Below are 25,120 nucleotides of genomic sequence, written 5' to 3' on the forward strand. Positions count from 1 at the left end.
GTCAGCTGATGAGAAAGCATGTTTTCAGTTAAGTCTTGACATGATATTCAATGATTAAAGGCCTATAAACAGTCTCACTATGATGGTTCAAAGGTGTGTCTTTTCCGTAAAGGACTTAACAGCCTTCTAAGTGTTGCATAAAATGTCAAGCATGTACATGTCATTCACAAACAATTACGTGTAAACAATAAAAACTGCTGAATTTAATGCCAATGATTCAGAAAAAATACAAGTAACACAAGTTTTTTAAACTACGATACGATAATACTTCATTGGTTAGATCAAGTCTGAAATCTGAATTGCATCACAGCAGCTCCATGTGTAACATCAACATGGACAAATACAACATTTAACATAACATCACAATCACTGAGAGTCAAGTTTCAAACTCATCAATAATCAGGATTATTTACAGCTTTTTAATGTGATCATGATTGACAGCACTTGAAAAACAAAAAAACGTACATTTGGTAGAACATTAGCAGGCTTTTAGTGACCGAAGACGACTGACAGATGTCATGTTGTTCGGTCTTACTCCAATTTGTGTTTATCCTCGATGTCTAATCCTCGCTAACAGAATGTCGAGCTTCCTCCAATCCATTTACAAGCCTGAACCAAAGGACCGCATGTGGAGTTGTTTTTCCAACTTAAAGCTAACAGAGAAATTCACACAGGTCAAGGTCTCTGCTGCAGTCGGAGCTTTATGTTTTATTATGTATGTTAAGGCTGTCTCGCAGGGTGTCAGAATTGATGGGATTTCTATGTTCGTTGATGTCAAATGAAGGAATGTTATCTTGTCAAGACATGCTTCACATACCATCCAATCTCCACTGAGCGACCTTAACTTCCCACTCATGCTCCCGTGGTCTCAATGGAAAAATAAACTTTCTGCCAGACTCTTGCTTCCTTGTAGATATAACAAAAATACTTGCCATTATCGGAGCTCCGTGGCCTTGACCCCTCAGAGGCTTGGCTTTCAGATGGTTAGCTGTTATCGAAGCTTTCTCTTGGAGTCATTACATAGTGTGTCTTTAGAGACACTTTAGCAGAATGGAAGAAAAACTCAATGCCATTTCACACGGTTAACCTCATGTAAACAGCTTTACAGTGACCGCAGTGAATACTTTTTCTATAGTGGCTTCAAGGTGATGGTGGTTGTTACATGGCTCTGACAAAGTTTGAAGCAGATTTGTCAAAAGTACAGCAAACATAAAGCTTATTTTAAGGAATGTATAATGTCCTAAAATAAAAAAAAAGGCTTATTTTGATTGCTGTCTTGTTAATCACGGATTATGATCTCCCCTACATTTAAATCAAGTAGTTTTATGTAGGCCTACATTATTATTAATCAATACCTATTCAAATCAAATCAGGTATTATTTATATAACACATTTTAAAAACGATTTTTGGTCGAGCCAACTGTACATGCAAATAATTGTTGTTTCATTTACACATTTTGAACCAGGAAAAGTTCCTGAACATGTTTGAAGCCCTAATATTTTACCTCTTTAAGCTGAAATAGGTAAACTTTAGCCATGCTAGTTACAATTTCAGACAGTTGGGCCTTATGCCACTGAAGTTTGGATTACAAATCTCAACAATTATTGGGTTAATAGCCATGAATTTGGGTTCAATATTCATTGTAAAAATCATAATCAGATCAAAACCTCCCATTGTATAATACTCTAGTTATTGACCAGATAAAATGAATGTCATTAGCCTCTAGCTGCATTTAGTGCTAACTGCTAAATGTTAGCATTGTTATCAAGCTAAACTAACTGACAATGATCTGTTGAGGTGATAAATGTAGTAAGAAATTGGGTTATTTTCTCGTAGACTTTTATGCAATCTAACTTATTTGGCTATCAGTGGTCATTAAAAAATAATGCAGATTCAAGGCACATCCGATTGGCTTTATTTTTAAGACGAGGAGACTACTGTATATCCTCAGCTTTTAGGCTCAGTACAGCCTTACAATGCTCTGAACATTTCTGTAGATGGCTTTACACTTTTAGTCTTTCTTAAGTGATATCTGTATTATGGAATATTGTACATTTCACGAATAAACTCGTCTTCTCCTTGACAACATGATTTGAAAGCCCAAGTATTAGTATTTAGTCATTTCAAGTATACAAAATACAATAGAAGACATTAGTTTTCGCCAAACAGCAACAAACTAATTCAAGTCTTTTCCAAACCTGTTTTTTTCCTCTGGGTTTATTGGAGTGCTGGCGCCTTGAGGCTTGGCGCTCGTGCTTCTGATTGATTTACTAATAAGGAATGAACAGCAGCGCCTGGTACTTTGGGTAATTGTCATATTTGTCACCCTCAGAAGCGAGCTGAGTGTGAGCAGCTTCTGTGATCTAATTGGACAGAGTTATCAGACGGTAAACAGCGGCAGCGGAGCAGCGAGCAGTGGTGATCCATATCCTGCTCCAAACGAGAACGAGGAGTCGTTAAGAGGGACAGAGAGACATTAGGGAGCATCACACACATGCATCAATTCACACATACACTAACACACACGGTGAAACATTTTGATTTTAGTGCCAATATGTCTGCTCAGATTTATGGCCAAGACTGGTTTACAAATCTGCACATGGATATTTATCGTCACCTGAAATTCACAACAGAAGCAACACCTCATTATAGTAAGCAAAAGGCCCTAGCATCACCAAATGTTCAAAGCACATTACATAAGTATTTATCACTGTATAATCAGAATTGTACCTGTATATATTCTCCTGTTTATACTTTATACTTTATTACTGTCATGAATCCATGCTACACACTCACCAAATTGGTCCAATAAGGAACAATCTTTGGTAAGAAAGCGCCTTTTCTTTTCTTTTTTTAAACCAACTTACAAAATATACCGATAACTGAGGGTTGGGTATCTTGCCCAAGGACACTTCTGTTCACTGGAGATGGGGCGGAGTTAGTGGTGGATTTATCTGACTGCTTCAACTGCTCACAGTGTTGTAGTCAAGTCACCAATTCACGAGTCCAAGTCACTCTCAAGTCACCACTCTTCGAGTCCGAGTCCAAGTCCGAGTCACCTAGGGAGAGTCGTAGTCGAGTCCGAGTCCAAGTTTGAGTCACCCAAGGAGTGTCAGAGTCGAGTCCGAGTCATCATTACCTGTGTTCGAGTCCAAGTCCGAGTCACCCAAGGAGTGTCCGAGTCGAGTCCGAGTCATCATTACCTGTGTTCGAGTCCGAGTCCAAGTTTGAGTCACCCAAGGAGTGTCAGAGTCGAGTCCGAGTTATCATTACCTGTGTTCGAGTCCAAGTCCGAGTCACCCAAGGAGTGTCCGAGTCGAGTCCGAGTCATCATTACCTGTGTTCGAGTCCAAGTCCGAGTCACCCAAAGAGTGTCCGAGTCGAGTCCGAGTCATCATTACCTGTGTTCGAGTCCAAGTCCAAGTCACCCAAGGAGTGTCTGAGTCGAGTCCGAGTCATCATTACCTGTGTTCGAGTCCGAGTCCAAGTCTGATTCGCCCAAGGAGTATCCGAGTCGAGTCCGAGTCATCATTACCTGTGTCCGAGTCCAAGTCTGAGTCACCCAAGAAGAGTCCAAATCAGAGTCACAAGTCTTCATGTATTAATCTTTGTGGATATCGGTATTGAAATGTAGCTGCTCCTCTACATTGCTTTTATCCTGAACTGCTGTGCCGAGTCCCAAAAATCGGCACTCGAGTCTGACTCGAGTCCGAGTCCAGTACTCCATCTCTGCTTGCTCACTCTGGTTTTTGAATGGTTAGAGAGAAGGGCTCAGTCGGGAAGTTATATTTCCTCGCGACCACTATCGCACTTTCAATGGTTCTGCCACCGCTATCACCATAGTGTTCAAATTCACCATTGCACTCACTGTAACTGATGCTGGTGTGTGTTGTAATTTTGCCTGTTTTTGTATTAATGGTGGAACTAATGCGAGCAGCAGAGCAGATTTATTTGTCCATTCAAAGTGTTTCTTCCTGTGTGTACTTGATTTTTATTGTTTTTCGAGTCGTGTTCGTCTCCACCCTACGAATGTCTTTCTCTCAACAGTTCAACAGTTATTCACTGAATTTGACATTGGGTTTTTAGATGCTATCGGAGCCACAAGAGTGAACCACAACGGTAGAAGTGTCAGCTGGACAGCTCAATAGTCAGCTGAGACTGCTATAAGTCTCTGTAAAGACATAAGGAAGCTATGACCAAAACCCTTGTTTTCAACTTGACATTTCATACATTATTTTAAAGAAAATATAAGTTATAGCAACTTTAAGAAGAAAGTTCAAATAACCCAAGCACAAGTGTCCATTTTTTTCACGCTCCCCTGAGTGACACGGAAGCAATTTCTGGTCTAAGGCCACAATTGAGAAGACGCCAACATTGGGAGATAAATCCTAAAGAAGATGTTCCCTGTAGAGCCAGCATGAGGTTCACCTTTTTTCGGTTCTTTGAACACATTTCATGGCAGTTCATCCAACAGATGTTGAAAGATTGCATCAGACATTACAAATCCTCCTGAGGGGGATATGAATAACTTTGTTCTTCCCTTAAATGTTCCTTGGCATGATACTCTAATGGTTTGATACTTGACAAAATACGTCCAAAGCAAATGAAAAAAGCCTCTGGTGTACTTTGTAGTCAGTGCTAGCAAATGACATAATGACCATCAAACATGCTTAGCATCGGCATGTTAGCATGTATTAGCTCAAGCTTGAAGCACTGAGTAGAGCCTTAGAGATTGCACAAGCGTTGTAAAAACATGTTAACGTTTAATTCCTGTTTGGTAACTAGCTAAAAACATTCAGCTAGATATTCTTTTATTCACACTTGCTTCGAAACACACTTTGGGTGTTGATTACCTTACATACCGGTAACATCATATAGCGTAACGTTCATAGTGTAAAAACTGTACAGATCATTAGGCTGATAAAAGGACAGAGAACTTCCTGGATAACATGCAGGGGAGGGGATATTACCTTGTTTGAGATCCTGATGAAAGAGTAGAACTAATGTTCCTGTGTCTTCTTTAATAATTTATTACCCCCTGCAGCTGTGCAAATACCAGTGTTGAGCAACATTCCTCACTGCAAATGACGGCCTGAGTTGTAGTTTTATAATGACTGATCAGCGCTGGATAATTCATCTGAGGGCCCTAAAATATGCAATTACTCCAAATTGTTCCGGATCCATCTATCACGTATCAGCAATTCGCTAAAAAGTCGTTTTTTTACATTAAGTTATAGGACGTTATGGACTTTTATGTACTGTTGTTTGTGAGCTATAGACAAAGATCTGATACACGACAGGAAACAACACTAAGACTAAAAAACCCTCCCAAGTCTTCAGATTTGACCTCTGACCCCAACAACGAGGAGGAGTAAATGAACATTTTCCAAAACGCAATCAATCCAAACCGAAACAAAGAAAAATGGTTCCCTAAAGACATCTACTCACCGGGTCTCTTTATGTCTCATTATTCTGTCAGCATTAGCTCTTGGCTCTTGGAGAACTATCTTGATGCGATTTCATTTTTTATTGTCGTCTGTCAGGGGTCCAACGGTGGTTTTCAGATGCCAAAATGTGGAGGCTTTGTAAAAGAGACTCTCAATGTAATAAACAGAGGTATCAATCATCATGTTTGCCAGAATAACTGTTTCTTCCCTCCCTCCCCTCTTCTCCTGGAATTAAGACAAGAGCCTGTGATTGAAAGGTTTCTGTGTCTCAGCGGGACCTGCTTAATATGATGCATGAGAGCAACTCATTGAACTCTTGTTAGTTTAGCTTGCCAGATTTTTACGGGTGATTTTCAAACACTTTAATGTGCTAATTCGGAAATATCATGCCTCGAAACAAAACTAAATCAACTTTTTATCAAAAATGTACATGGGAAAATGGATGACATAATTAACAAAAGTCACAGAAAAATTAAGGTGAAAATGTTTTTCAAGATAATAATTGTGTTTTTATTATATTTCAATTAACTAATACTGTACCATATGAGTTCAATTCACAATATATATACATATATGTTTATACATTTAAATTAAATAGCAGTAAAGATACAAGGAAAACATTGAAGAGTAATGATTCCTCCACAGCAAAAATAAAGCTGACATTAAAAGGATTAAATATGATATTCAATTTTTTTCAATTTTTATTTAAATAAAGAAATGCTGCCTCTCTACTTCAGGTAAATGTTTTTCTGATAATGCTAACACAGCAATATCATCTATTTTAAAAAGTAAAAAGCTAACGTTAAAAGTGAACTATAACTTCACGTCACCAGCGCTAAGCAAAAGGTGGCTAATGTTTAGCGTGATTAGGCATTGGTTACCAATTTAAGTATTTTATGTCGTAGAACACATTTTATGACAGACCTTATTTTGGGAATATAACCAAAAACTCATTTAAAAAACCTTTTGATTTTATGACTAGATAGCTCAAATGATAACACATTTCCGGGTTTAGCACTCATTCACGCACCCCTCTTTTGTAGCATTGCACTCGGACACATCAGAAGTCTCAGAAAAGGCTTGTGAGGAAAGAGAAGAGTTTAAAAGGGAAGTTGAACACCTTTAACCTTCATATCTCCCGCTGTTACGTGTTGTCAGATTATTGGCTTCAGAAAGTTACAGAACTCTTCAGTCAGCCTCTGAAGTTATAAAGGTGGGTGTAAGGTAGGTCTCAGACACTGTCGGGTAATCCAACAAGCACTTAATTTGAAGCGCGCTGATCCCATGAGATGTGCTCTGCTACAAAGAAGTCGTTTAGTACTGTGTCAATTGCAGCTCAGCAGGGAATTATACAAAAAAGGAATGACACCTTTTATTATCTCTGCAAGGCATTAGCTGCTGGTGGGGGGGTCCAAGGGAACAGATGATCACGCCCTAAGGCCAAGGGGGGCACATGCTACAGTCTATGGTGACAATGCTACATCATGAACAACAAGTCTGCGTTATTAAATGTGTTAATAGCTGCAAGCAGGACAGTCCTGTTGGGCTAAATAACTGAGCAAACAGGCGACTCTAATGGAGGTTAAATTGAGTTACATTTTGATGATGTGTTCAAATATTTTCAGTAAAAATTTGTAGTTGAGCGAAGTTTAAATATGAAAGTACCCTCATCTGCTTATATCCAATATTGTGAATATATAAGAACATTTTTAAAAAACATTTTGAAGGAGCAAAATAAAATGAGTGAGAGAATTATGACCTGTTTAACACTTTAACACTAGAAGCTTTTAATACATATTTAAGAAAAACAGATGTTTTCTTAATGAAAGCAAATATTTATGTAGTTTGCAAAAAGTACATTTAAAGTGGTGTGTGATGGGCTGAAAATGGAATCTTGTTTCAACTAGAAATGAGAAATTGTTCCTGTCCAGATTTCTACAATAGCCGCTTTCACACCAAGTACTTTGCTGTACTTAGTCCCCCCCATGGCACTAAGTACAGATCGCGTTCACACCGGAATAAGTTCCCCTGAAGGAAGATTATGTAAATGAAGCCGCTGAAGTCACTTTTTCCTCTTCTGCTTTGGGTTTACTGGCAGGCCGCAAACCACAAAATTACTGAACCACCACATTTTCCAATAAGGAACCATCTTTGGATCTAAATGTCATCATGTATACATCACATATATACCATATTGTACACTATATATACATCAATGCAAAATAAATTATCCATAAGGACGTCAATAAAATGTTGGAAAGTGAAACACTGTAGCAAATAAAGTGCGTTTACCTAATGAGACACCTTAAAAACATCAAAGGCTTCGAGAGACTCAAACAAGGTGCTGAAATCTGTGTGTGTGTGTGTGTGTGTGTGTGTGTGTGTGTGTGTGTGTGTGTGTGTGTGTGTGTGTGTGTGTGTGTGTGTGTGTGTGTGTGTGTGTGTGTGTGTGTGTGTGTGTGTGTGTCTGACCTCTGCAGCATCTCATCATTGCTGTAGGACAACAACAGCTCATCAGCAAACACATCAGAGTTTATTTACTCCTGCTAACCCACTCAGAGCGTCTTCGTGTGGCAGATGAAGGCTGCTCCTTTGATACCCATTACCGTGTTATTCGCCCCGTAATATCACTGCCAGCATTATGACTGTAATTACGACTGCCATTCAAGCCGGGCCTTTTAGCATAATTGAGTCATAAGAAATTAGCATAAAGGCTAATTTGTTTGATTATGCGTGAATTTGGGGAATTACGGGACTAAATGATGACGGCTGGGTGGCAGGTTAAAAATGAGCTGTGGGGGGGAATTGTTTAAGGAGCTCAACAGAAGTGCAGCTGATCGTAATGTGTCCGTCGTGCCGGAACCTCGTAAATCCAAACTTTGACTTTGATGGTTTAACATCAGCTGAAGGGTCACACGCTCCTCTTTACATCCAGCTGCTGGTCATATGGAGGCAGGTCAAAGGTCGTCAGCTGATTTTTTGTAGAGTAACACATGTGTATGTTAACTACCTCTGAATGACATGAGCCTTTCTTAAACAACATGGCTAATCTCAAGGGGTTTCTCCCTAAATTTAAAATAAATACAAACACTGGGTTAAGGTGAAGTTCGAACATTATATTGCATTATTTAACCTTATTGATTAGATGTATTTTTTGGGGCATTTTAGCCCTTATTATCTGCATCATTATTTGAGGTGTTACTAATAGGACTGTTCAAGCCATAGCCAGTAGAAGCTTAGCTTAGCTTAGCATAGGCTTGAAGCTGGAGTTTCTGCATGGTTGTCTGATAACCTTACCGTAATAACAAGGCTCCTTGAAGCCACTGAGAACTTTTCCACCCATACAAATTTGAAGACATAGCTTTTTCTATATGTTTTTGCCTTTTGCCTTCACCCAAGCGTTTTGGGTCATTGTTGTAAAACTCTTTCCAGAGTGAGGGTGTGTTGAAATCCAGTTTTCAGCGTTGCCTCAATATTGGTAAATGTATTTTTTTCTAATAATGCTCAACACAGCAATATCATCAGGGTTGTCCAGAAGGGTTTGATAGTGGTTGACCCCTTACCCAATAGAAATCTAATACAAAACAGGAGCTCCAACAAGCCGTTTAGGACAGAGACTCAATACACATACTATACAGAGATGCTGTGAGAAAACCAAAGTGAGTTTGGAACATTGAACAATGTAAATCTATTCTAGTAGAACTCAACAATGGAATTATGATCAGTGGAAATGGCCATGACATGGGACCTTTAAATTACAAAAGAATTATGTTATTTATTTTCAAAACCCTCATGTTGGCTTTTACTATTTTAGTGAAAGCTTGGATTATGAAGATAAACTCTATTGGCACACCTATATCGCTAATCCAGTATGTGCAGTTGCCTTGTTTTCTAAAGCACTAACTTTTCCTCTCCTACATGTATAGTCACCGTTTTCAGATCCCTCTACAGTACCAACAAGAAATGTGTGTGTTGATGTGTTCCTGTTCACACTGAGTTTTCTAACAAATGTAATTAACATCCAGGCAGCCGCAGGGCAACAGTGTAATGAAACATATTACAACATTACAGCAATATGAGGTGGGGAGTGAGGAATGAGCTGTTGTCTGGTTTAGATCTAACATGATTTTTTACCTCAAGGAATCAAATCTGAAAGGTAACCTTTTACTAATCAGAAGTAAGACCTATTTATTATTTGAAAAATAGCAACCATTTCGATGTCAACACTATAACCTGGTGCGCCAGATGGCATGAGAAGCATTATTTGTTAGGAAGAGGGGAACTTAAAAAAACGATTTGGCAGGTGATCGACTAAACCATCTTTCATCGGGGAAAGAAAAGCCTTCAGTAAAGTTACTTGTGTTTTCAGCTTTGGGGCAGCAATTCAGGGAAGGCTCTTTGCGGTTTTAATATGCCACTCCTCCCACAGACCCAAAAGCCAATGGCCTAATGCGCCATAAAGAAATAGTTTTGATGTGGAAGAAGTTTACTCGCCTTCATTGAGCCTCCACCTTCTTTAATACTGTTGGGATGAACTAGAACACAACTTTGAGTCAGGCCCGAGATCCCTGGAGCGGTGGCGCCTGTTGAAGCTCATTTTCATAGTGGCCAAACAGTGGTATTGCAACTTTGTGTCAGTCACGTGATGCTTTTGAGCCCAAAAAGGCTTTTTCCCATTGACCTTTGGAAAAGAACGTCCGTAAGTCCGCGTATAGGCTAATTCTTCTTTTTTAGCTAAACTAAAGGCCAAATTATTTAAATTAGTGCTATTCAAAGTTGCAGAATTTAGTTCAAGCCAAGAACGGATGCAACATAGCCGTTAGGAGGCGGTTTTGAAGGAAAACCCAAGTGCGTGTGTTTGCCTGAAGTTCCAGGGAATATCCAGGAAATATCCAGGAAAGACGCAAGGAAGATACAGAGAACATCTAGGAAAGATCCGGGAAAAGATCAAGGAAAGTTCAAGGAAAGTTCAAGGAAAGATCCTGGTATTTTTGTACTCGAGTGTCAGGCCATTTTTGCTTCAAGCGACACTGAACAACATCCTCACCTCCAACGTTGTATCTGGTTCTCTTGATACATCCATGGTCTGGCCCCATCACTAATCACTAATAATCTAATGGGTGAATGAGATCAAATCCCTTTAGCTATAGGTTCTAAAAAAGAAAGAAAGTCTCCCTCTGACAGTGGAGATGGAGTGTCTGATCCAGCATTTTCCATCAGAGATCCACAGCCTCAAACTTGAATGTAATTACTCTCATTCTGACCGCTTCACGGTGAGCTGCAGAATACCACGAGTGCTTGCTGGTATGCACAGGTGTCATTATACATTTGGCCATGATGTGTAAAACTAAAAGCTACACAGAAAACTGTGCCAAAGCAGACACACACATATTTTTCAGCGGGTTTAGCTGTGTTGTAGCGCCGCCGTCTCTCCTGAGTCTGAGCCTCTCACTTGCTGCAGGAGGCTTTGTGTCCTGCTACACACTGATACTCAGAGGCAGTGAAGCGCACAAATCCAATTTGCTGTGTGGGAGCATTAGAGTATTCGACTCCTGTGTTAATTTCTTACTGAAATGACTTCCAGTCTGCTCTGTGTTCACCCAGGGACAGATAGAAGGGGTTAAAAGAGGAAGAAGGGGTGGAAGAGACGGAGACGGAGACAGATTCAGAGGAAATGACAGAGAGAAATAGGAAGAAGTAGGAGGATGAATGAGCAAAATCAATAATAAATAATGATGGACATACATTTCATTTACTGTAAAGTTGATTTACAATTCAAAATACATCTTACAAGCATACAAACAAACATACAACAATGGAAACCAAAGATGCAATCAAGATAAAAAGAGAGCACTTCCAAGATATGGAAGTGTGTGTGTGTGTGTGTGTGTGTGTGTGTGTGTGTGTGTGTGTGTGTGTGTGTGTGTGTGTGTGTGTGTGTGTGTGTGTGTGTGTGTGTGTGTGTGTGTGTGTGTATACAGGGGCTGCTTTTATAACTTATATCAATCAAGCTACCAGAACATTATGATGACATCTTTACTGCATTAGTACCTACATAAATCTGAAAAATCAAAAAAACATGTTGTAGGTTGCGTGGGCTCTTTTTCTCCCTGAGTAGTGTCTGCAGGTCTCTTTATATGCCTCAACAAAATATATCATACAAAGGTATGAGCAGCCTGTGCATAGCTTTATAAATAAGGACCAAAACAGTAAGCACATAGCACTGGCTGCAGCCTTTAAAGATCACTGTGTGCTCACAGTAACAGTTAATGATCACTTTAATTAACGTTTTTTCCTTTTCATCAACTCATAGCTAACTGTCTTGGGCCCGATCGCTGAAAAAGGCAGACAACATCATCGGACCTGTGGAGCAATAAGGCGGTAATTACCTTCCTCAGATTATTACATGGATGAGGCTCTCAGTTCTTGGTGCCAGCCAAGTAAATTGTGGGTGGAATTTAACACAAGAGCTGGTGCAATGGAAACAAGAAAAAGTGGTTTGCAGTCAGTCATCGTCTCCGAACCACCCTGGCAACTGCCTCAGTGGAAATGGGGTGTATGGACTCTTCGAAATGATTGGATGTCGTGACCAAACCTAATTACTCAATTTGTAAACCAACTGGAGATGGGGGAAACAGAAAGATAGCTGCGGCTTAAATGTTCCTCTTAAATCCAGGTTGTGTACATATCACACTGCAAAAGATAAGTGGTTCATTGTGTCCTGGAATACTTTGGTAAGTGGTTTGAGTGATCTGGCAAAATTTCTCTTGGTGGTCCTTTGACATTTGTAATTAAAGCTGTCTCTTTGTGATCCCATCACCCATGACATATTTTAAAACAGAGTGTGAACATATGTCTTGGTTTTATCCTGATGTGCCAACATTTTAATCTTTACCGAACAAAGATTGCGTCAGAGTTATGAGAATCCTGTCTTTCATGTCAACCTGTGGGGCCATACCCTCACTAGTGTGTGTTACCTTGTGTTATTCAGTGTTTGAAACAGGGTCATGATTGTACATGCAGTGACCTAACTTGTTTTCACTTCTCATGTACTTTCCTGGTACTGAGAACCTATTTAAAGAAAAGCTGCTGGACGCCTGACAGAGAGAGAACCAAGAGAAAGTCCTGAGCACTTCTGCCTGAACTGTGTTTCCCAAGTGGAGCAAAACGTGTGTAAGTAAGTCAGTGCAGAGTCATGGTGCTTTACTCTCACTCACCCGTCTGTCCTCAGTTTAATGGACTGAACATGAATTGAAGGGGTTTAAACACGCTAATGCCTTTTGGTTTGTGGCTGAACGGTAGATCTCAATGAGGAAAACACGGATGAGTCTCTATCACGGTTCTTCGACCACACACAGATCCGCTCTTGACTGAGTAAACACTCACTGTGAGCTAAAAGCACGAGAGACTGATGCTTCCTCGCCTCAGACTCGCGTATGGGTGGTCTGCTCGTTTGAAGATGCAGGTTTGAGCTTCCTGCAGCTGACATCAGCAACAGAAAGAAAATGTCTACCTTATTGTACGTCCAAGAAAAATGAAATTACAGTAAAAGGAAAGTAATACATGATCGCCCCGAGACGGAAACTACATATTTTTTTAATTCTCTGAGCATCTAAATCAGTGTGACTGAAGAGTTGTTGACTGAAATGATTGCTATGGAATATAGGATTGTGTTATCATGCTTGTCAACAGCTGGGAAACATCTGGGAAGAGGGATGGTGTGAGGGAGAAGGGGAATATCTTCCTGTGCCAAAATATCTACTTGATAAACTTCTCTGGAGGAACTTTGTCAACTCTGAAGCCTGCTTTCCATCCCAATGTTTCCCAATTTGAATCGACTTTTGAGAAAAACTCCCCAAAAAAATGCAAATTTATTCTTATTTTTTAACCACACCTGTTGAGCGATTATTAGTGAGTTGTTTAATGGAGGTGTGAAGTAGATGACAACATTCACACAGGGACATAATACAACCCAGTCTCACGGCATTTCGTGTTATAGTCACGAAATTAATTGAATCTATTGATTCGTGTTCACCAACACGATTTTTATATTCTTTTCGTGTCACACAGAACGATTTCAAAATTAATGTATTTCTATTGGTAGTATATTTCGTCGGGTCTTGGAAGACCAGAAGCTGTGTGGTTCATACCATTTTCTTACTCAATATCTTACCCGAAGCCTAAACCTAACCCTTTTATTTTAAATTGTATAATGTCAGAGTTTTTTTCCCGTCTCTGAGCGAGGAAAAGAAATGGGGCAAAGAGCCTCAGAATACTGAAATCTGTATTTTTTTTTTTTTTTTACATGTCCTTCTTATTTGTTATTATTTGGTGCAGGCACGAAACATACTACCAATAGAAATACATTGCTCTTAAAATCGTTCTGTGTCAGAATACTGAAATCTGTATTTTCTTTTTTTTTAAATGTCCTTCTTATTTGTTATTATTTGGTGCAGGCACGAAACATACTACCAATAGAAATACATTGCTCCTAAAATCGTTCTGTGTCAGAATACTGAAATCTGTATTTTTTGTAGCTCTTTTTCCTTCAAATGTGTTATTATTTACATTGCTTTTAAAATCGTTCTGTGTGACAATGCGAAAATCGTGTTGGTGAACACGAATCAATAGATTCATTTCGTGACTATAACATGAAATGCCGTGAGACTGAGGTGTATAATAATAAGAGCGCTGTCATGATAGGTGTTTATTCATAACCTCAAGCTTTAAATAACATGTCGACAACTGGATGAGATCAGACGTTTGTGTTTCATACTGTGAGGAAGCTTACATCAGATCTGGATGAAGAGAATATTTTTCGTTTCTTTATTGGAACAAAAGCTTCAGTGAACGTGTAAGTGGTCGTAATTCTTTCACTCTAATTGTTTTCATTGTTCTTTGACGTATTGTTACTTTTATCAATACACAATTTTCTTCCTTCAGTCAGGCTCAAAAAAAATTCTATCATATTCCAAGATTTTATTTTGAATCTTCTGGGTTTTCACAAAAAGAAAAATAAGGACCTTGATAAAAATAACCCACATTATATCATAATGACGTCATCAGTTACGTCACTAACAATTGTATGTTGTTTTTACAGCTTTTAGTGCACAACAAACTGGGTGGGTGAACTCTGAAAAATGTTGCCATTCAATGTTTGCAGTGCAATTATAAAAGCCTCCCCCCTAAACATTGAATACTGTACCTAAACCAGTAGTAGAGAAAGTAGTGTTTTTATATCTATCTATGACATTCTGTGTGAATATGAAACTATAGCATTTGAACTGGTTATATTGTGTGCTCTAAGTGAAGCTGAATTTAATTTACATGAACATCATAGTCACTTATGTTAGGTTTAATCCAACCAGAGCCTTGGATCGTTTAACTTTTTTACTTCATAATGCTATTTTATTTCTGATTCTGAAGTATTTTGGATTGTTTATTTATGTGTCTTAGTTTCTCTACGTACACTGCCTTGTGTTTTTAATGCTGTTGCAACGCAAACATTAAATGGGATCAATAAAGTACGTTATCTATCTATCTATGTATGTATCTATCTATCTATTTATCCATCTATGTATCTATGTATCTATCTATGTATCTATATATGTATCTATGTATCTATCTATGTATCTATCTATGTATCTATGTATCTATGTATCTATGTATCTATCTATGTATCTATATATGTATCTATCTATGTATCTATCCATCTATCTATCTATCTATCTATCTATCTATCTATCTATCTATCTATCTATCTATCTATCTATCTATCTATCTATCTATCTATCTATCTATCTATGTATCTATGTATCTATCTATGTATCTATCTATGTATCTATCTAGCTGGATCAGCATAGGAGCTGTGTTGCAGTAGCAGCTCTGAACCAGCAGATGGAGCTGCTGCTCTGTGTTCAGCAGGCTGATTGTGAAGCTTCACAGCCTGCAGTTCTTCTGTTACACCACCAGGTGGCGCACCACACACAGACCAGATCCATTTAATCAGCTGGATGTGAGGATTATCTTTTTCATTTTCAGTGCACCTCTCTGCAGTTAGTACTCAACTTTGTCACAAGAAGATGAATACTTTGTTACATCTTGCTATGGGTATACCTTTGGTAGTAGTTTGAAAGTATACATTGTCTCCTTTGGCATGGCTGACATGTATCAATTTGTGTGAATTATATTTTTTCCGAGCATGTGGCATCTTGTATGGCAGCCCCTGCTTCTATGATTGTATTTGAATGGGTGAATGCTGACTTGTATGTAAAAGCACTTTGAGGGGTCCAAAAGACTGTGCAGTCCATTTACCATTTGTGCTGCTATAACAGGTGACTTTTTTTTCTTTAATGAGTCACTAGGGGGTGCTATAAAGGTGCTGACTTGTCACTTGTGTCTCCTGTTTCAAGCATCACAACAACACTGAGTGAGGAACCAAACAGAACTCTGCAAATAAGCTGCATTTTACGTTTCTATGTTTAAAACAAAGACATAACTTCCTTATAATCATGATAGTGTTTGATGTTGCTCTAGTTTAGATGCATTTAAATATGTTGTATTGATTTGTTCCATTTTGTCATGAATTGCTTCTTGAATTTGGTATCTGAGGAGAAATCAGCTGAGCCAACAGCCCTATATTGATTGAGAAAAAAACAGGGGATTTAAAAAGGAGAGAGACTGCTTTAAAAGTGTTGATTTGGACAGCCACATGTCAAAGTAACCTGAGAGGAAACACAGAGCATCCTAAAGCACTAAAACAAAAAAGAGCCCTCCTACGTATCTGGCTAATTGAGACACTGTGTTAATGACAGCAACTCCACAGCCAATCAGAAAGCAGTATTGTGTCGCCGGGTAGAGAGAAGGTGCGAAGTGAGCGTTACTATTGGAGTGATCCCTGAACAGATGATGGGCCTGCTCCATATGGCACACCTCGGGGACTCCTTTGTGCCATGACTGATGTGACTCAACTTTAAAGGTTTTCCTCCTTCACTTTAGGGCCCCTCCACCCACCCCCCTCTCCTGCTGATCTGCTGGATGAATGGGGAGTCAGCTCTACGTTGATCAGGCAAAGTGTGCCTCTGGTTTTGTATACAACCTCCCTCCTCCTCCTCCTCCTCCTCCTCCTCCTCCTCCTCCTCCTCCTCCTCCTCATCCTCACCCCTGCAGCCTGCACACTCACAGCTCCAGACTTTGTGTTTTGGGTGAAAAAGGGGAGGGGAGGGGGGGTGTCTCAAATGTCCCGTGCAGCCAGCAGCAGCTGCTCCTGGACCTTTCCATTCTTCTGCACAAAAGAGGAGAGAGGGCCGGGGTCTCGCTGCACCTTTGTGCGGGGCCCCTCCTGTCGTTTTTCAGCTCTTTGTGCCCATTGAGGAGGGTGGAGAAGTGTTGGCTGGAGCTTTTGTCTGAGTTTTGTTTAGGTGAGGGTGTGCAGTGGGTGAGGGGGGGGGGGGGGGGGGGCAAGTACAGGCCATCTGATCTGCTGCACACAGACACATAGAAGTGACTCAGATCTGCAGAATCACAATGTTGTGATTCAGATCTATCTACAGAGCCACTAAAGTCTTGTTGTATATGAGGTTGCAACCCCTGCAAAAAAGCTATTCGTAATAACATATCTTCATTATATGGCACTTTCAAAGTAAAGTTGCAAAATGTTTTACGAGCAGCAAAAATAGCAGACAACCAGAATAAAAAATAATTAAAGTTTGAGCAAAATATGAGGCAAAACAATATTAAATGCTAAGTAGAAGAAGATAACAATAATAGACTTTTAACACTCATATTCTGCCAAATTAGCTATCTCAAACACACACACACACACACACACACACACACACACACACACACACACACACACACACACACACTATGCGCAGTGTTGCTGCTGCTTCTGAACGTGCCCCCAGCATTGAATGGAGAATAAGCAGACCAGTGTTTTGGCAACAGCTGTCAGTGTGTGTAAGTGTGTGTGTGTCTGCGTGCACTCTCTCCTACTTTGTGATTACAAACTGCAGCTGCATACGTAAACAAATAGAAAACACTTTATCTGCAAATGTATTTACACTGTTGATACATGTACTGTAGAGATAAAATCTGATGCAAACACATGTAATCTAACATCCAAATAACATCTGCAACACTGAGCATACAAAAACACAACTTTTATTCTGAAGACTTTATAAAAGATACAAGATGATATTCTATGATAACCATACAGATTTGAATTATGCATATCACAAAGAAGTATACAATTTGTATGAAATGTGTGTCAGCAAGGGACGAGCAGCCTGCGGGTTGTTAATGTAATTAGCGATTAGATTCATCAAGAGCTGATGCAGGCCCTACTGATGTATATACCACACACACAAATTACCATCAGCAGCTGATGACTGAGGGAATGGGCGTGTGTGTGTGTGTGTGTGTGTGTGTGTGTGTGTGTGTGTGTGTGTGTGTGTGTGTGTGTGTGTGTGTGTGTGTGTGTGTGTGTGTGTGTGTGTGTGTGTGTGTGTGTGTGTATACACAACCCTAACTGAATGTACACACTCGGAGTGTGTGTGTGTGCTGTTTGACCCTGATCCTGCAGTGACCTGCAGCAGCAGGCTTATGTTAATGACAGAGGGCTGTATTAGCATAGTTGCAAACTTTATTAGCATAGCTATCAGACAGAGTGAGTGTGCAGACGTTAACCTCAGCTATGGATCATCTTCAAAAACATGCTTTGTTCCTACAAACTGAAATTATATAAATTCAAAAAAAGCAATACGAAATGCAGTTTGAACATTTCAGTGTAAATATGATACGTGTGCCAATAGCAATAAATAAATATAGGAAAATTGATTAATTTATGCTCAGGATGGTATCCTAGGCAACATAAACCCCATCAAACCTAGAGCACAGAATAACCAATGCGCACACACACACACACACACACACGCACGCACACACACACGCACGCACGCACGCACGCACACACACACACACCGAGTGTGTACATTCAGTTAGGGTTGTGTATATGCACACACACACACACACACACACACACACACACACACACACACACACACACACACACACACACACCACACCACACCACACCACACCACACACACACGCAAATGAATGTGACTTCTCTTCCAATGACTTGCTCATTGAAAACTTGTGTACGAAGGCCCAAAGAAAAGTGACTTCATTCTGATAATAAAAAACATTGAAAGCATTTTATCAACTACCCTTTTCTTCCATGACTAAGATCAGGACGGCATTACTTTAATCTGATGAGCTGTTGGAGAGATGTTGATGCCAGAGTTCTCTCTAGGCAACATGCTCAACCAAAACACCAACAAACTAAGAGCACTGACTAACCCACGTGCAAGCACACACAAACACACACACCAACGCACTGAGCCTGCAGCCCGTCAGTAGGCTACCATCTGCTGCAGCTCTCCGGCACAGAGAAAAGGTTTTGGGAGGAAGAGGAGGAGGAGGCTTTTATGTTGAAAGGACACTTGAGACGCAGCATGTGCGGCTGCAGCAGAGCTCTTTATGGCGGGGGTTGAGGCAGAGGGCAGCCCAGGTTATTCAGGGTGAGCCAGTTCAGACAGAAAACTGCAGCATTGTGTGGAGCTAATCGCTGAGCTTTATAGAGGCGTTTGTAGGCCTATGTATTTGCATGGAGCCATGTTAGCCGTTTCCCTTTGCTTCCAGTCTCTAGGCTAAGCTAACCTCTCTTCTAAATATAACTTTCCGATACAAAGCGACTGCATTGTCAATTATGTTTTAAAGAAAAACACATTTTATACTAGATTATGTTTGCCTTTAACTTTATATTTTAAAGGCCAGCATGTCGCAAAAAAAGACCCTACTCCTCACTTGATTTAGCACCTCAGTAAACATTTTACTAATAGGTTTATTGTCTTACTGTCAGTCAAATGTTATTGTAAGTGGCTTCATCTCCATCCTGCAGGGACTGTGTTGAGTTCACACTTCAGACGAGTTTCTGCTGACTTTGGGGGGGGTTGATGCTCCTCGTCAGGATTTGCTCCTGAATGGATGAATGGCAGTAGGCTTGTGCAGGCACACAGCCTCTTCCTCTTCCTCCTCCTCCTCCTCCTCCTCATCCTCCACTCTCTCCCTTTATCCTCATCATTAAATTGAACAGCAGATGGAGTAAGTGCAGGCTGGTTGTCGTGGAGATTTAAAGGGCTGATTGCATTTCAGCTGGCCGTGCTGTGTGTGTGTTTGGCATGTGTGTGTGTGTGTGTGTGTGTGTGTGTGTGTGTGTGTGTGTGTGTGTGTGTGTGTGTGTGTGTGTGTGTGTGTGTGTGTGTGTATATGCACATGCACATGTGAGAGTGCAGAACGGTGAATGATTCTGAGGTAGCAACTCTGCAAACACTGCTACGGACTTTGTCCTCTGATTTTATATCACCTTGCTTCTTTCTCTTAAGTCCTGGTGTGTAATTCTCAACTTTTGAAAGGTACATTTGTTTAAACATCAGTGGAAATTGGCCCCAGCTGATCAAGAGTTAAATTGCTCACTAACCCCAGATTCACTCTCTTTGGTTGCCTCGTTTCTGTGTAAGGCTTGATGCCAAGAAACGTCCATAATATATTAATAAACATCGACACGGTTTGAAAAAGATTGAAAGAAAGGAAGTCAAAGTTGTGTGTGTGTGTGTGTGTGTGTGTGTGTGTGTGTGTGTGTGTGTGTGTGTGTGTGTGTGTGTGTGTGTGTGTGTGTGTGTGTCACAGTGGGGCGTGGGGGCTGCAGCAGCTGTTGACTGCACAATAGTTTTCAGTGACAGGCAACATGCGGGTCAGACTGACTTTAGAGTATGGATCCAAAGACACAAAAGCCTCTTAAAGGTTCTGAATCACAAATGAGAGAAAGAAAAGAGAAACCAAAGTGTGCCAGGAGCAAGAGATCAGCTTAATTACGCTGAAGCTTCACTTTGGGTTTCAATTTACTTTAAAATGAGAGCAGCATCCTGAAATAAAGCTTCTGATTATGATGATAGTAAAGTTAGGCTATGACGTTTTTTTTCTGTAAACGCATGTCAGAAAACATTTTAAAAGCTCACAGTCACTGTGATAATTTGGTTCTGAAATAACTTCCTGTCCATCACTTCTTCCTCAACCAAATTACGAACATACTTTAGAAAGGCTACAAGTAAAGGTCTTGTTGTTACAGCATTAAATGTATGAAAGTATAATGACAAAAAATGTAGTTAAAAGATTTTTTACATTACATTAGATTTGTACTACTCATAATAAGACTGTTGTATTTGGTTAAGCTGGATATATAAATTCATTTTAACTAATGATTTTGTTCATCATGTGCTAATTTATTTCCCAATTACTTAAATTGTTTGGTTTATGAAAATAGTAAGAAATGCCAACTCACCTAGAGCCCAAAGTGACACCTTCACTATATTTGCTTTGACCAACCAACCATGAAAAACATTATATTCAAATTACAATAATCAAGTGTAGCTTCAATAGTAAAACTCTCCATTTATTAACAGATCTTGATTTGTAAAGTAACCAAAGCTGTGAAAAGACATAGTGATTTAAAAATAGTAAATATTCTCCTCTACGGTGTAGTGCAGAAAAGTCGCAATTGGCATTTAGGGTAAATAGTAAACTACAAGTTCTTCAAAACTGTAAGTACAGTATTTGAATAAATGTAGCTGTCTTATCAGATACCAAAATCCTGCAAAATACTAACATCAAAATTGAAATGGACAGCAGACATTCACTGAGTCTGTGTGTTAGCACCCTAGCTAGGCTAACACAAATAAAGGCGCATCCTGTGTTAAGCTAACGTCTGCCTTTCTCTGATAACATGGCTAAAATAATAGCTTATTCACTTTCTTACAGAGTCAGAGCACTTTCATATGTGTGCAGTAAATATACAGCTAAACTAAAGCCAGAAGGTGAGTTGTTATTCAAAAAAGAGCCAGATTAGCTGTTGTACTTGTCAACCCTCCCGATTTTCGCGGGAGACTCCCGATTTCATTGCCCTCTCCCGGTTTCCTCCCGGGGTCATATTTCCCCCGCATTTCTCCCGATTTTCTGACAAAATCAGATTTACACACGACTGTTTCCACTCGGACTTTAATACAGCTACACCATTGTTTGGTTTCCATGTTAACAAGTCTCTTTAGTAGCGCGCGCAACTCAAAGTCTGAGAGGGTGAGGCAGATATTCACAGAAAACAGAACAAGAATCAACAACTACTCTCTGCTCACTCCTTTCCTGTAAAATACAGGTCCAGCCCACACATATGCTCCATCAAGGACGGTGCTACAGGCCTCAAGTCAGTATACTTAAAAATACAATAAGCATGTTAATGTTAATCTAACAGCTCCGGAGATCCACTAGCACCCCCCTCCCCCCCCAATTTTGCATTTTGAAATTCTCCCGATTTCTGAGGTCTAAATGTTGGCAAGTAACGTCTTCATGCTAAGCTAACAGACTGTTGCCTTGAGCTGCATATTTAAAGACAAGAGTGGAATCAATCTGTTTTTTTAATCTAACAAGACATCAAATAAGCATGTCTCCTTGTGTTAAACTATCCCTTGAAATGTGTTGTATTACACTTTAAAGTAAGCCTGATTTTGCAACAGCGCTGCACAATATTAAGCCTAAATGTAGGCGATTATAGAAGAAGATACCAGAATCAATTGTACGTATAGCTGTGAGATGACATCTGCCTCAATAAAAAGTGATGGGAAATTAGCTAAATATAATACCTAACATGTGTGCCATTGTGTTCAATTTCATGCTGATTTCAGCTTTGTGGTTAGGCCGGCCACATCAAAAGAAAACCCAGAAAAGGGATCAAGAAGTCAAACTGGAGCAGGATGCCAAAGAAAGATGTATGTGGGAATTAATTTGTGCTTAAAACAAGTTAAACCCCATCTGAAAGTCAAAAAGTAAAGTCAGAAGGCAATATTGAATTCAAAGATTTTATTTCTTTCATCTCACAAATACATCTGATATTCAGTGAACACATAATTTCATTTGACAAATGGAGCTGAAGTGAAACCTTCAGGAAGTACTTTTTCTTATCTTGAAATTTCAGACGCACAGGATTCTTGTTATTGAGACACTTTTAGTATTTTACTCTTGACGTTACATTTCTTAATTACAATTTTTCCAATCTTTTTTTATGGAATATTTTGTAATTTCTTTCAAATATTTATTCCCACAGGATGGGAACATATATATATATTTTTTACCGTTTCTTTCTTCAGTTCATAATTCAATTCATATCATTTTTAACATTAACGTGAAAGCCATTTTCTAAAGTGAAACCTTTAGAGAACAAACTTTGTCTTTAATGTTGTTTTTTTAGTTTTAGAATATTTTTTGTCATCGTTAAATTTCTAAAGTGAAACCTTTAGAGAATTAAGACAATTCTGGAAAGTGGGAAACATATCCGCTGATTGCAACTGTTGTCATGTTGCTCAGCGAAGAGGTCGTCTTCAAAAAGTCTCTTTTTTAGACCACCTCTTCCTCAGCACCGCTTCTTCTCCTGCTGCGCGTGCTTTCAACGTGCGACGTTTGCTCTGTGGGACCACAGGACGCAAAACTCGCATCTCCTCCCTCTCCAAACCTCATCCACACAAAGAATGAGGGTCGATGCGTCGCTCTTGTGGCATACCGGACTCTCATTCACATAAAGAAGGAGAGTCATCTTGGCATGGACGGGACAAGAGGCGACGGTTCACGGGGGGGCCACCTTGGGCCGGCGCCGTGCTGCCTGGACGGAAATCCTCCTCAGGAGTATCCAGGGATGAGCAGAAACAGGGTCATCCGTCAGGATGAGTATTCCTAGATGAGAAGCTTTAACAGCATCTGAGCATAGAGAGGAGCCGAGGCCCGATCAGCGCCCGGGGAGGCTGATCTCAGGAACCCAGTCGTTGAGACTGCGGCTCTCCTCACAGAACAGGTGCAGCTTCGCCAGAGCAGGGTCCTCCCAAGACCCTTCAGCTGGGTTCTGTTGAAAATGAAGAGGAAATATGGTTTAGTGATGTGTTCCTTTCCAAAAAAGCACCACAAATACACTTCTCAAATGATTTAGAACCACATATTCTGAGCTCTACATACCGTGATGAGGACGCAGTGGGCATCTTCAAGCTGCTCCGCCTTGTCTCCAACAATCTCAGCCAGACGCTGCATGTCGCTCACTCTCACGATGCTGATGTCGTTGTCAAAGCAGAAGGACTGGATGAGGGTGAAGTGGATCTGCAGAGCGATGTCAAACTCATGGTCGGTGGCCAGGACGCAGAAAGACACGCTGTCTGGATCCCTGTGGAACAAAGAAGAGATAGGGTTAGAGATCAGTTAGCAGCTGTTCTAGGATCATCATGTTGGCTGCTCAGAGACGATGCCAAAGTCACTTTTAAAACACGTGTAGTGTACTTACTCAGTCATGATCTTAGCGCTTTCGTAGACTCCAACAGTGAGTCGCTCCTCAGCCTGAGCGCAGAGCAGAGCTTCCTTCAGAGATTTCCCTGGTGACTGCATGATGCTTTAGGTAATAGTTCAGATGATGTGGTCAGTAAGTCCAGAGAAGACAGTTTGTGCTTCTTCCTTAGAATCTGCAAGCTTATATACCCCAGACCCTGGCACACGCTCACTCTCTGATTGGCCGTGTGAAGCACAATGGCTACAACAGGCCTGTAGCCCCCACCCCATTCTCTGGGGCGCGTGCCTATAGAAAGTCTTAGAAGTCGGGGGAATTCTTGGTTGAAAGGATCAGATGTAGAAAACTCTGACCTTTAAATAATTGCCTTGGCTAGCTTACAGGGATAATGAAACCACACAGGAAGAGCAGACTGTGGTCGTCAAAGTTCTGGAAGAATTAGAGCAGCCATTGACATTCAAACGAGGACCCTCACCATACATATCTAGAGTACATCAGTGTTGGGCAATGGACCGGTACAGTATCAATATTGTGATATGATACTAGCTTTTGTCTTAGATGTTAAATAACGTAATTTAAATGTTTAAGGCTTGTTCAACAGACAAGGGTTTCTGAATCAGACTGCTCAAGTGGTTTTGTTTGAAACCTTTAGAACCTAGTCAGTAAATCCAAATGACTGAATACTCTCAGTCTAGATATTGTTAATAAAGCACCAATGGTCCACCGTACAATATTGTCATAATATGTATATCGAGTCATTCGTGTCACGATTCTCATGTTATGTCACGTTTATAGTTTTGTAGGTTTGGGTGTTTTTGCTGTTTTCCATGTCATGTTGTCCTCCTGTTTATTGTCGGGTCCTTTTCCCCTGTGTTTTCCTCTTGTCATTAGTTTCCCTGGTGTGTCTAATTGTCTGTTATGTTCACCTGGGCCCCTGTGTTTTCTCCTCCCTCCTCACCTGTGTCTTGTTGTGTGATTGAGTCTTGTGTGTATTTAAGTTCTGGGTTGTCTGTCTGTCTTGGTCGGTTCGTACTATCACGGTTTGTGAAACAAGCAGGACCCAAATGCAGATATAAACTGAAAACTTCCTTTATTTCAAGGCTATGATATATATAGACAATGACAAAACAGAACACTCACCGCAGAACTAGTCAGGGAACAAGACGAACCGACCAAGACAGACAGACAACCCAGAACTTAAATACACACAAGACTCAATCACACAACAAGACACAG

General features: G+C 40.2%; 1 protein-coding gene across 1 annotated transcript; it reads right to left on the bottom strand.

Annotated features, from left to right (window-relative positions):
* Positions 1-21,985: 21,985 nt before the first annotated feature.
* Positions 21,986-24,704, bottom strand: LOC307025521 (growth arrest and DNA damage-inducible protein GADD45 gamma-like). The gene is made up of 3 exons (XM_079660246.1): positions 23,885-24,704; positions 23,566-23,767; positions 21,986-23,455 (listed from the first exon to the last, which is right to left on the bottom strand). Exons 1-3 carry the CDS (start codon positions 23,983-23,985, stop codon positions 23,342-23,344), a joined length of 417 nt encoding a protein of 138 aa, XP_079516372.1. The 5' UTR covers positions 23,986-24,704; the 3' UTR covers positions 21,986-23,341.
* Positions 24,705-25,120: the final 416 nt, after the last annotated feature.

The sequence above is a fragment of the Notothenia rossii genome, assembly GCF_949606895.1.
Source record: "Notothenia rossii genome assembly, chromosome: 11".
In the NCBI taxonomy this organism is placed as follows: Eukaryota; Metazoa; Chordata; class Actinopteri; order Perciformes; family Nototheniidae; genus Notothenia; species Notothenia rossii.

Coding starts and splice junctions, on each gene's coding strand:
- LOC307025521 (XM_079660246.1), bottom strand. CDS start 23,985: ATGCAGTCACCAGGGAAATCTCTGAAGGAAGCTCTGCTCTGCGCTCAG. Junction 23,768..23,884: donor AGCGCTAAGATCATGACTGA/GTAAGTACACTA, acceptor TTTGTTCCACAG/GGATCCAGACAGCGTGTCTT. Junction 23,456..23,565: donor CCCACTGCGTCCTCATCACG/GTATGTAGAGCT, acceptor CATTTTCAACAG/AACCCAGCTGAAGGGTCTTG.